Consider the following 12,768-nt stretch of genomic DNA (forward strand, 5'->3'; position numbering starts at 1 on the left):
ATATGGGTGCTGTTTTTCCTAAATTAAAAAACTATGGGCCCGCCATGTTCCTTCGGTCCCCCCTAAGTTGATGCAAAACTTTGATATTGTGGCAGAACACCCTTTTCTGGTATCAACAGAAATACTTTATTATGTTGGTTTTCTTCACCATCTTTTCAATGGGAAGTGTGAAAGCCCTAACTCTGTGGGTGCACACTACAACACTTGTAGATGGTAACGTGCCTGCAAATTTTCATACATACATGCTGACAGCAGATAATGGCTGTCTGGCCCATCTGGCCCTGTGCCATTTGAAGGACATAAGGCAGCAGTGTGTGACTGACTGCCCCTAAAATGAGTGCACCTTAAGTAGGTGACTGAATGGCAACTGAAAGCTGCAGGTTAGAAGATACACATGGGTGCACATCATACAAACACCAAGCAACTGATCAGTCACACTGTTTCTCCATAGATGTCCTTTTGCAACCTGGGATGGTCAACCCTGAGGGCCCTTAAGGGCTGGTGGGAAGGTAACCCTTATAAAGACCTAATCACGGTGGCCCCTGTCATAATTCTACTGTCTGTTTACAGGCACCTAAACATTTTTGTGGAAAGGAGCCAGCACCCCTGCTCCTCATGGAGGGATGTGCTCTTTGACTGCTCCTCAACGGGTAGGCGCTTCGAATACCTTGGTATCTCCAGAGCCCCTGACATCACCCAGGCTCCTGGTGAGGGGGTGCTAAATAGGAACATGATACACTAATATAGACCATGATTCCTTCATCAACATAGGTCCACCATCCTATGCATATGGATAACACCTTTGGGCACACAACATTTCTTACAACTGTGGGTATTTATAAACAGCTGCTGCCACTTCTATAATCGCGAAGTACACTGGGAGCATTGAAAGTAGTGTGAATGCCGGCAAAGCTCCAGTTGCACATTTGATAAGTCAGCCCCTGGCCTGTCCATCTCACTGCTTGCTAAAACACTGTAGAATCTGCTTCAATCTCCAGCCCTGTCGTTATTCTCACACAACTACTAATCCTCATTGTCTGTGCTGTCATCTGTTGATCTTTGTCCTCACCATCACTGCTAGAAGACAGCACTTTAGTCCTCATTCTTATCTATCCATTAGTCCATGGCCATTATAATTCCCAGCACTATTTCTAGGTGCTGTAAAATAATTCAGATAAATACAGGAGCAGGGGCTAATTTACTGAGAAGTCACACAGTGCAGTGAGAGCAAGACTGCGCCAGTGCGCCACATATACTCCCCTAAGAATGGCGCAGTTTAGCCCACCTTGAGCCACTCACACATCATTATTCCATATATCAAGAATGCCTTGGTTACATAAAGGATAGATTTTGTACTGGAAGAAAATCTTTGCAATGCGTGAGCCAGAGAAATTTGGAATTGAGCATTATTTGTTTTATACCATATTAGGGCCATATCATGATCCTGTTCCAGTGCAGAAAGGGTCTGTGTGTTTCTTTTTCCTGTCTTCAGAACAAAGCTAGGGCAATATGTATGAACACATTTTTCCATAGACACCGAAGGGGTAAAACCCTTTGATACATCTGACCACTAATCTTTTAGATGTGTATCTACTAAGTTTTGCAGCATCACAAGTGAGGCAAATTGATGCAAAGCTACGCATTGGTATTTACCTTCCAGTAAAAAGCGTGTTGCGCTGAAAAATTGCCCTTTTCTCAGAGCAAAACATGCTTAGTGCTGCTCTGCCTTATTTTGAGTCAAGGGGACGTTACTAGAACATTACTTGGGCAGATCAGCACAAAAACCCATATGTTTTGATGAAAAGCTGAGCCAAACTGGATTCTTCTAGGCATTGCCATTTGTTTGGTGCAGACCATATGCTCTGCAGAACATACTCATCTCTGCACCATGGTGTGAGTCTATGCTTTGTGTAATGCAGCTTAATTAGAACACCAGTATAGGAGAAGAGAGAAGCAGCAGGCCTGTCTTAATAAATACGGCTCTGCATTGTGTTTTCCCTCTTTCTCAATGCAATATAGAATATTGCAGCAAATTTGGCAGGCGCTGCTGGTACAGGTAAGAGCAGAGGGGCAGGGCGGGAGTGCAGGGGGACGTCAACAGATGACGGGATAGGGAAAATAAAATACTTAAATAAATAAAACCACTTACCTCGTGCTCACCGCATCGTTGAGTCAGCGATGATGCGGCGAGCGCAAGGTAAGTGGTTTTATTTACTTATTTATTTTATTTTCCCTATCCGTCGTCTGTCGACACCCCCCACGCCCCACCCCAAGCCGCACCGCTCTTACCGGTGCCGGCCGCGCCTGAAATGTGGTTGCTTGCTGTGTGAAAATGTAGTAAATCTGTCTGTAAAAATCTTCCAGTTAGCGCATGGGTTGCCGACAACAGAGATTGAAAACACAGGGCAGTAATTGCTTTATCATCGTCCAAGCTCTGCTGTCAGCAGCACATGCACTGATTCAAAGATTTTTCGAGTTAATGTATGTTCTGAGGATGGAACAAATAAACGCGCAGACCCATTCTGCGTCGGCGCAACACAAGAAATAAGATCATGATGTGGGCCCAGGAACCAGTTGAAAGTAGATGCTGATGGACAGATATTGTCAATTTCTGCTTCATTGAAGAAAATTCTGATGTGCTGTCCCCCCACCTCCAAGCCTCCACAGACAATTCGCTGATTGCATACTGCAGCCGGGACCCTTAAAAATATATTTTTATGTGCTACTCTATATCTTGTCCATGTAATAACTTGTGCTCTAACTCAGAAAGTGCTTTTCTTAAACAAAATATTTAATTTTACTTACGAAACTCTTAAAGTTTCTAGTCTCCAAAGGGATCGAGCATGAATCGACACAGCTCCTCCTTCATAATGTACATTTCTGAAAAGAAAAACAGAATTCAATATTAAAATAAAAGCATCTGTCGTAGAAATTTTCTTCTGTCTTTTTCAACTGTATTCATTACTAAACGTGTCCCACTTTTTAATGTGCTGTGCTTCTAAGGGCATACTAAAGAAATACTCTGACTTTTGGATTTCAAAACTAATTTTTAACATATTTTATTTAAAATTCGACTAATGTGCAGACAAAATGCAGAGGAATACAGCTTATTGCAGTGGAACTATAAATGTATACACAGCTTCCAGGCCGTGAACACACGGCCTGGAAGCTGCAACCCCTGCCAGCTGAAGTGGCAGTTGCCTGAAACCCTGGCGGCCCACCGCTGCTGAGAACAAACGCCACCACAGGAGCCTGCCTGAGCCAAATGTATGGAAAGCGTCATGCGGGCAGCCATTGCTGGGGTGAAAAATCCGGAGTCTTCGACTTACTTTGGGAAAGCCCTCCACTCTATAGCTGCATAAGCCTGGATAGCTTCCCACCGAATAAAGCTAACTGCAGAGTCTGGCACATGTGGGAAAACACACTGTTCTTACTGAGACTATAAAAGCTTAAAAACATCTTAAAGACTTTGGCCTCATTTATGAGGCCGTGCGTCACTTTTACGCCGCTGGTGCGTCACTTTTTGTGACACATCGGTGGCGTAAAACATGCCTCCTGTTGCGCACTAATTACAAAGTGACGCATTTAAGCAGATGCGTCACTTTGCAAACCCCTGCGCTACATTATACCTGCGTCAGGTATAATGTATGCAGAGGGGGCGTTCCCCCGCAAAAAGCCTCGTAATAGTGACGCAGTGAATTCTATGAGATTTCACTGCGTCACTTTTAGGACGCTGTTGCGTCAAAATCTTGCGCCTGCCTCACAGCAGGCGTAAGACTGACGCAAGCCCTTTCACACGGGGCTTTCCCCATGTGAAAGGACGCATTGCTGGAGTTGCATCACTTTTGTGACACACTCCAGCAATGCGTCACTTTTGCGCTTACAGATACGTCAGAAATATTGACGTATCTGTAATTCCTTGCGCAATGATGCGTCTTATTGTAAATATGACGCATCATTGGGGTCGCAAGGAGGTCGCAATAAAAAGTAACGCATCACTGTTTTCTCGCAGCGATGCGTCACTTTTCATAAATGAGGCCCTTTGCATTTAGCTTCTGTAAAAAACTGGGTTATTAGTTGAGAGGGTTGGAAGCCCCAATCGAGTATTGAACAAAGTCCTTGTCAGGGTGAACCACAAAAGTCACTAAATAAACGCAAGCTTAAACCTCTGGTAGCTTGGCACAACAACAGTCAGGCTTAACATAGAGGTTATGCATTAAGCATTTATGCAGCACTCAAACATTAATCAAATGAAAATACAACATCAGAAAATTCCCAAACCAATTTAGACAAATAGTTAATTTTAATACATAGAATGACAGCAAAATGACAAAAATCCAAACAGTAGTACCGGGATTCTGAGTTTTTGATGTTTCTAGTGAAAATAGGCCAAAAAGCATAAAGTGCCAATTGTAGTTATCTGTACGTTCTGGACAGGGTCAAAGTCACAAGTTCAGGCTGACTGGGATGGAGTGTGGGCTGCATACAGGGATCAGCTTCAACCTGCTAAAGATTGCGCCTTCTCAGAGTCGAAGTCCACATGGGGAGCTGTAGCTAAGCTTTGAATTGGAATTTGACATGAGGAGACTAGTGTCGGCCCAAGGAGCAGGTTGGGCGTCGCAGATGGTCGCTATTAGGAGCGCAGAGTCAGTCCTCGCTGAGCTTTATGTGGGCAGTAGACATGGACTATTGCCGTAGATGCTGATTCTCGAAGCACAAAGGAAAAGACAGGCCTGGTGTCAAGTTCCTTGGTGTGTGCTGCGGGCCGGGTCCTTCCTTTGAAGTGTAATCAGGGCAGGGCACTGCTCTTCCCCAGTTATCCTGTTCGGGAGACACTCTCACCTCACACCTAGGCCTCTTTGGTCCCTAGGTCTGTGAGGAATGCCCAACCTACAAAGAGGAAATCTATTCACAGTCATTTGTCCGACGACACTGGCAGAAAGGCAAATTTGGTTCAGGCAGAAAAATGTCCACTTCTTAAAAGTTAAAGTAGGAAATGACTACAAGGGATTTTGTTTGGAGATCAATTGACTTCGATAAAATGGTTATTGCTTCTAGGTTCTTTAATGAATTGAACCTAATGTATACAAAGGATTACTCTAACATTAGTCCAGTTGACATAGACATACTGCTTTTCATGACTTTTATGTGAAAAAGTTTTGTTCTATGTTTTGTCCCCATGAAATTTTCTTTGTGATCAACTTTAATACAATTAACTTTTAATATAACCTTCCTTTGCTGTGTGTTTCTTCTCATGACTGTATTTGTTACTTTTTTCAAATTGGTGACTAATGTTAGAGTAATCCTTTGCATCAATTTTTGTGACGCAACGGCGTCGTAAATAATGTGCCACGTTGTGCCATATTTACAGTGATGCATCTAGGCAGAGGCGTCACTTTGTAAACCCCTGTGCCACATTATACCTGCGTCAGGTACAATGTATGCAAGGTGGGCGTTCCCCCACAAGAAAGCCTCGTAGAAGCGGCGTAGTGAAATCTATCAGATTTCACTGCGCCATTCTAGGATGCCACTGCGTCAAAACCTTACGCCTACCTCATAGCAGGCGTGAGGGTGATACAGTGCAATAGGTATAGGTCTCCCCCATGCATTGCTGGAGTTGGGCCATGCTCAAGACACAACTCCAGCAATGCGTGAAACAGTTACGTCAATATTCCTGACGCATCTGTCAATTCTTGCACCATGGTGCACCATATAGTAAATACGGGGCAAACATGATGTCGCAAGGAGGGCACAGTGAAAAGTGTTGCATCACTGTTTTATTGCATAAATGATGCCCCCTGTTATTAGGTCAGACCTACTGAAGTAATCAATAAGAAGCTGGGTCTTCCTTGTTGATTATGAAGGTTACTTTATTGAATTAAAGATAGTTACAATGTTAACCCCATCAGGAGCAGCTGTCCTGCTGCTCAGCCCTCACCCAACTCACATTCATAGCATACTAGCATTCCACTCATCCAACATTCTACAACACATGCATTCTAGCTGAGCAGCAGGGAGACTCAAGATACAACATATCTCCCTTCGTTATAGGGGAAAGAATTGCATAGTGAACAAATAAGATAATGACCACATGTTAAGTACACGTAGTCACAAACTTAAAACCATGCACAAATAAAACTTTGCAAATATGCAACACCATTCTACCAATGAACTTACAAAGAAGATACATCCTGAATCGCTATACTACGATTCACCAAACATCAAAAGAAAACAACACACACCACAATCCGAAATGCCACACATCATACCAGTTGGCCAGACCAGAACAACATGCAGCACTCACAGAAACAAACCATAGCACCAAATAACAGGAATCAACGTGTACACTACAGACAAATGAACAAGCCCTTACAAAACTCATTCACACACCGGATCGAGCACTTACATAACTCAAACATAACCAGAACGAGCACTTACATAACTCATTCATACACCAGAATGAGCACTTACATAACCCATTCCTACACCAGAACGAGCACTTACATAACTCATTCTCACACGAATGAACAAGCCCTTACATAACTCATTCATACACCCGATCGAGCACTTACATAACTCAATCATAACCAGAACGAGCACTTACATAACTCATTCCTACACCAGAATGGGCACTTACATAACCCATTCCTACACCAGAACGAGCACTTACATAACTCATTCTCACACAAATGAACAAGCCCTTACATAACTCATTCATACACCAGAATGGGCACTTACATAACCCATTCCTACACCAGAACGAGCACTTACATAACTCATTCACACACAAATGAACAAGCCCTTACATAACTCATTCATACACCAGATCAAGCACTTACATAACCCAATCATACACCAGAAGGAGCACTTACATAACTCATTCACGCGCAAATGAACAAGCCTACATAACTCATTCGCACACACACCAGATCGAGCACTTACATAACTCATTCTCACACGAATGAACAAGCCCTTACATCACCACTCATCCATAACACCTTTATAAACTCAAACACAGTGGTGAAGTCCTGAAACCTTTGACCCTAACCATCAGACACCATTCTTTTCCGTTGCGTCTCAAGATCATGGACACTTCTTTTCTAGACACCTCGGGGCTCCCTAGCCTTAGACCAGTCACAACTCCAGAGCAGATGATCCCGCTTCCAAAACTTTGACCATTGTTCTATTTTAACTTCATCTTTGCTCACCGACCAACTTCCATTAGTGAAACCAATGTCCCGATTTAATTGGGCTCTTCAACTTCTATTTGGATGCTGTTGTGAGCCTACTGCCGAAAACTGCTGAGCAAAGTTCATATCCGATGAAAGTTTTGTGGGTGACATCCTTTGGCAATATAAAAATCCCCAAAACGCACTACTTCACTCCTTTAGGCAGCACTAACTGTAAATAAAAACAAAACCAGTACCTGATAAACTTCATAGTGCAGCGTCATCCACTTAACACCACTCAGACGACAAAACTAGGATTATCGATTTCCAAAATGGAGGCACGCATGTCAACGTCGTGCCGGTTGGTTCACGGCACGTCTCAGCACCACAAACGCCGCCCATTTGTCTTCCGGGAATGGAGTGACGAGTCGTCACAGAGGATGATGCTGAAGACGACTGATGAGGTAAACCCTGGGAGTTTAGACAGGCTCGTGCCGATTTTAAAAGGAAACAGTAATCGTTATCTTTTCCTTGCCTAACATAACGGTAAAAATGATAAAAATATATTACTTTCATTCCGAATAGCTCAAAAGTACAGGACTGTCTCTTCTAATCCGCTCAACATTCACGTTATGCCACCACAGCGCCATACTTTTTTTCCTCTTTTTATTTATACAAAGGCTTTACCAAACTAAGCACCGAGGCTCGATTTCCTGCCTCCGAGTTCAAAACTACTGCGGTGGATTGATTTAATTAATGCCTGTACTTGGTAAAAAGAAACGCTGTTGAGATAATGCACTTCAGTATTTTTTCAAATTTAAGCGCCCTTCACACTTCACTGCTGCTGGCATTAATCACTCCTTTTAGCGTTGACATATTACGCAGATCAGGGTTAATTGTCATTGAAAACTTTCTTCTGTGGCTCGAGTTACATCTGCACCACACAGCAGCTTGCAAGCTACACAGTGGCTCAATTTCTGCCCCCAGTCACTTGCGAAGAACAGAGCAGCAGTATTTAACTATCACTCTCCACCGAGGCTCGATTTAACTGCCCCTGATCCACATTGAATGACTTCAGGAGCAGCTGTCCTGCTGCTCAGCCCTCACCCAACTGACATTCATAGCATACTAGCATTCCACTCATCCAACATTCTACAACACATGCATTCTAGCTGAGCAGCAGGGAGACTCAAGATACAACACCTACAAGTGTTTCCTCAAGCAAGCAGTGGAAGGATCCAATCAGAAAATGTGAGACTGAAAGGCTCAAAAGGACATACACAAGAATAGGGAGGAAAACCATTAAATCAGAGGAGCACAACTGAAATAAAAAAACAGTCATCCAAGTCATGAGCAAGAGGCTCAACTAAAGCCTATTCTAAGTAAATGGGAAAGAAATAGACTTGCCTACAGACAGCGAAAACTGTTTGCAGCTGAGCTATAAATTCCTGCCAAAACCTAAATTCTTCCCCTGTCAAAAGAGTATAAATTCGTTTTAAAACAGCAGTGTCCTTGCTCTGGAGGACGGCTGCTCACAAAGGCATGTTAAAAATACAGGTGTTAAAAAAAGCCCCAATATGTGCCTCTCACTTTCACAGCATACGGGAGTCACTGTGCAAGAGAAAATCTATGCTGGGTACTCCGAAGTTACATTGCTTGGGTACAATTGTAAATGTTGCATATTTGAGTATGCGCGTTTAGATACAATGATCCATAAAATTCTTTTCTTTCGAGTTAACATTTTGGTATATGCACAAACCTTTTTTAGGCACTTGCAATTCACAAAGCAAACTAAATCTTCCTCTGTAAAATGATCCCCGCTCTTTATGTGTCAGTTGTAACAAATGTTGTAACAAATGTTGTCAATACAAGATACGCGTGACGGAGAGGGATGATCACTGACCTATGGAGAAGATACATTGATAACTGCATGTACTTCGCAAATTTAGTGGCTGAATGTGGAATAACTAAGGCTATATGCATGTATAGTGGTGCACAAAACCAAAAAAAAAAACATTCACAGCAGTTTACGAGCAGCATGTTGAAAATCAGGTGTGATTTTTTTTAAATATAAATTTCTATATATTTTTTAAAGACAATTGTGATATTTGTTCAACATTGTATTGAATTTGATGTTTTTTGTAAAATGTTGTGCAACACATGTGTGTGAATATCAATTACCTTATTAAGTAATGAAATGTGCAGGTTTTAACACTGAATAGAGACTGTGCTTAACTGTGTATTGTACAATTTTCATTAAATGTTTTCCTACCAATAAATATGAGTACAAAGAGCAATTTATAGAGTTTTTGGATTATAAATATCTTTACATGTCTAGTTACAAGTGGTTTGTGATTATCTGCAAAGTGTCTAATTTTCAATAGCCGATTGAATAACACAGAAAGGAACCCCTCTTTTGTTTTTGTTTATTAAAACCCAGTCCTTTCTGGTTTTCTGGGAAACTCTCTTCTTTTGAACTTGTTTTATTTATTACATTCTAATCTGTTTCTAAGATGTTGTGGAATCCTTTTTGTGTTATGTTTTCACTTTACTACTGTTTGAAGTTCTCTATACATACTTTACACAGTGCCTCTAAGTTAAGTCTGACTGCTGTGTGCCAAGCTACCAGAGGATTAAGCATAGGTTAATTTGGGGTTGCGTGTGCCTCTCCCTGAAAAGGATTATGGTATCTGCGTGAGTAGGGTTTCACCCCCTCTCAACCAGTAACCCAATTTCTCATCTCCCCAACCACCAACTCAATTTCTCACAGTGCTCTAGCATAGATAGATGGTGCAGTGGTTCCCTGCATTGGCCATGTTCTTTACATAAGTGACAAAGAGCCACATGTAAGCACTACGCCTGTGTGCTGACACCAGTTTCTTCCATTACTCTACCACTCCCTTGGACATGCAGCCCAAAAACCAATCAGATTACCAGTGTGCAGATCTCTAGCTAGGGACTTGTTTAGATGGAAAAAGAGAGCATTCCACAGATAAGGGAGACAGAATGGCAGGGAGGAATCTGTATATAGAGTATCCTCCAGAAAGAGCATCACCAAAGGTAAGTAACTTGAGGGGCATATTACCAACAACTAGCGATAATTTTTGTCTCTAACTTGTTTAGAGACAAAAATTATCGCCGCACATCGGCGATTTTTATCGCAGATAAACCATGCTATTAACAAGGTTTATCGCAAATGCGATAAAAAACGGCCGAAATGCATGAATATCGCTGAAAAGTCAGCGATATTCATGCATTATCGAGCAAATGCTCTTAGCCATGTTATCCACCTCCCATTGGATAACATGGCTAAGAACTGCTCAGGGCAGGTGTTAGCTTTTGGAGATATTCCCGCTTAGCGCGAATATCTCCAAAAGTTGGTAATAGGAGATAGCGATGTTAGCGACTGTTTTCGGTCTCTAACATCTTGGCACGCCCACTTTGCATCTCATTAGTGATAAATATCACTGACATGCAAAGTGGGGCCCAAGATGGTCGCTATCTCCTACTAGCTGTCGCTAACTGGTGTTAGCGACAGCTTGGTAATAGGGAGATAATTTTATCTCCGCTTTCTTGGCTTTTAAAGCCAAAAAAGCGGAGATAAACCCCCTTGATAATATGCCCCTTGCTCTTCTGGTGGATACTTCTAACACCAGTTTCCTCACCTTTAGAAAAGATACCAGGTAGTACCAGACCAAAACGTCGTACAGGACCAAAGTGGCAAAATGTCCTTACCATTGGACCTGGCTGTCAAACAGCAGTGCTTCTTGAACATTATTATTATTATTATAAAGGCTTTTGTAGCGCGCTCAATTACTAAGAAAATAGTATCCTGGCGCGGAAGGGAGAGAGGGCAAGGCAGAAAGATTCCAGAGAAAAGAGAGGAAGAAGAGCCCTACACAGTGGTGTTAAAGAGGTGGGTCTTCAATCCTTTCTTAAAAACAGTGATGGTGGGGGCTGTTTGCAGGTGGAGAGGAAGAGTGTTCCAGGCTCTCGCAGCTCTGACTGAGATGGATTGGCCACCAAGTCTGCTGTATTTGAATTTAGGTACGGTCATTTGGCACAAATTGGCCGACCTGAGGGGCCGGTTGGGAACATAGAGGGAAAATCTTTTTCTCAGATAGACTGGACCAGTTTGATGGACAGCGCGGTAAGAGAGGACAAGGATTTTAAACAAAATCCTGTGAGCGACTGGGAGCCAATGGAGGACACGAAGAGGGTGGCGGACACTGGAGCTTTTAGGTATGTTAAACAAAAGTCGCACAGCGGCATTTTGAATAACCTGGAGGCGATGTATAAGATAGGCCGGTAGACCACAGAAAAGGCCATGTGTACGGACATCCACGTCGAAGCCTGAAAAAAGTCAAGAACAGGCACTCTGTTTGCCAATGCAATTGTAGCATCGTTGACTCTCGTGGAATGAGCCCTCAGTCATACTGGAGGCTTCTTCTTAGCCCATGAATAGTAGATTGTGATGCAGAGACCTATCCACTTTGACACTTTGACACTGTCTGCACTGCCTTGTCATTATATGCTCCAGGAAATTCTACAAAAAGTTGATCACCCACTCAGTGGTCTTTGGTGCTATCAATGTAAAAGCTTTGCTTTTCTTGGCATTTACCCAAGAATCTCTCCTACTCCTTCGAAGGGTGGGGGAGAGCAAAGAACATTAGGATAGTGCAATGCAAAAAGGAATCATGACTTTTAGCAAAAATACTGACCTGGGTCTCAACACCAGTTAGTCTGTACAAAAGGTGGTTTAAGGATGCTGCACAGAGAGAGCTCACTCAAGCAGTGATCTGAAGTAATAGCAACAAGGAATACAGTCTTTAGAGTCAGAAGATGCAATGCGCATCTGTGTATCAACTTCAACGGAGTACACATGAGGAATGTCAGAACCTAATTGAGATTCCACTGTCACATCACAAAGGGTTTAAGGGGAAACGTGTGAAACCTTTAAAAAAATCCTAACAGGTAATTTTGCCTGTAAAAGGTCTGTGTACGAACACCACATCAGACCACCAGTGTGGTTCAGTGCCTGGAATAAATGAACGTAGTAGGGTGGTGCCTTGCAGCAAGGATACAATCCACAACCTCAGGAGGAAGATGAAGTGCACTCAACTGTCACGGCTCAAACTCTACGGATGGAGGTGTAACACGGGAAGCCCTGGAGGAGGCGGGTGTTGTTTTACTCCCGGGTAAGTGATCTTCCCCCCTTTTGACACGCGATGGGGCCGTGGTCCCATTTTACCCAATCCGGGCTGAGCTTTACCCATTGGTCGGACGGATGCCTAGTCACTTTTAATCTGTTTCCGACTTGATGACCCCGCCTTGTTGTGTCTATTAACTTTTGAAAATGACACCTTCTGTTGTTTAATCTTTGCTGATTGTTGTACTCGCCAGTTAATTGAGTGTGTGATACCCGATTTGGGAGCCCATATCTGATAATGACGCCATCCGATTTTTAACTCTGCCGAATGTTTTGCCTACCTATTAAATGAGTGTTTAATACCCGTTTTGGGCCCTGGGAGAGAGTGATTATATTTTAACATTCTGTAGTTTAAGTTTACCAAGTCTATTGCTTCCCATTTCAAACATT

General features: G+C 42.7%; 1 protein-coding gene across 1 annotated transcript in view; it reads right to left on the bottom strand.

Annotated features, from left to right (window-relative positions):
* Positions 1-12,768, bottom strand: part of RYR2 (ryanodine receptor 2) — a 3,481,211-nt gene that overhangs the window by 2,960,744 nt on the left and 507,699 nt on the right. The window contains exon 11 of the mRNA XM_086925791.1: positions 2,806-2,880. Within this exon, the coding sequence (XP_086781917.1) occupies positions 2,806-2,880 (75 nt within the window). The remainder of the gene's footprint in view (positions 1-2,805; positions 2,881-12,768) is intronic.

Source organism: Lissotriton vulgaris, chromosome 6, assembly GCF_964263255.1.
Source record: "Lissotriton vulgaris chromosome 6, aLisVul1.2, whole genome shotgun sequence".
NCBI classification, from domain to species: domain Eukaryota; kingdom Metazoa; phylum Chordata; class Amphibia; order Caudata; family Salamandridae; genus Lissotriton; species Lissotriton vulgaris.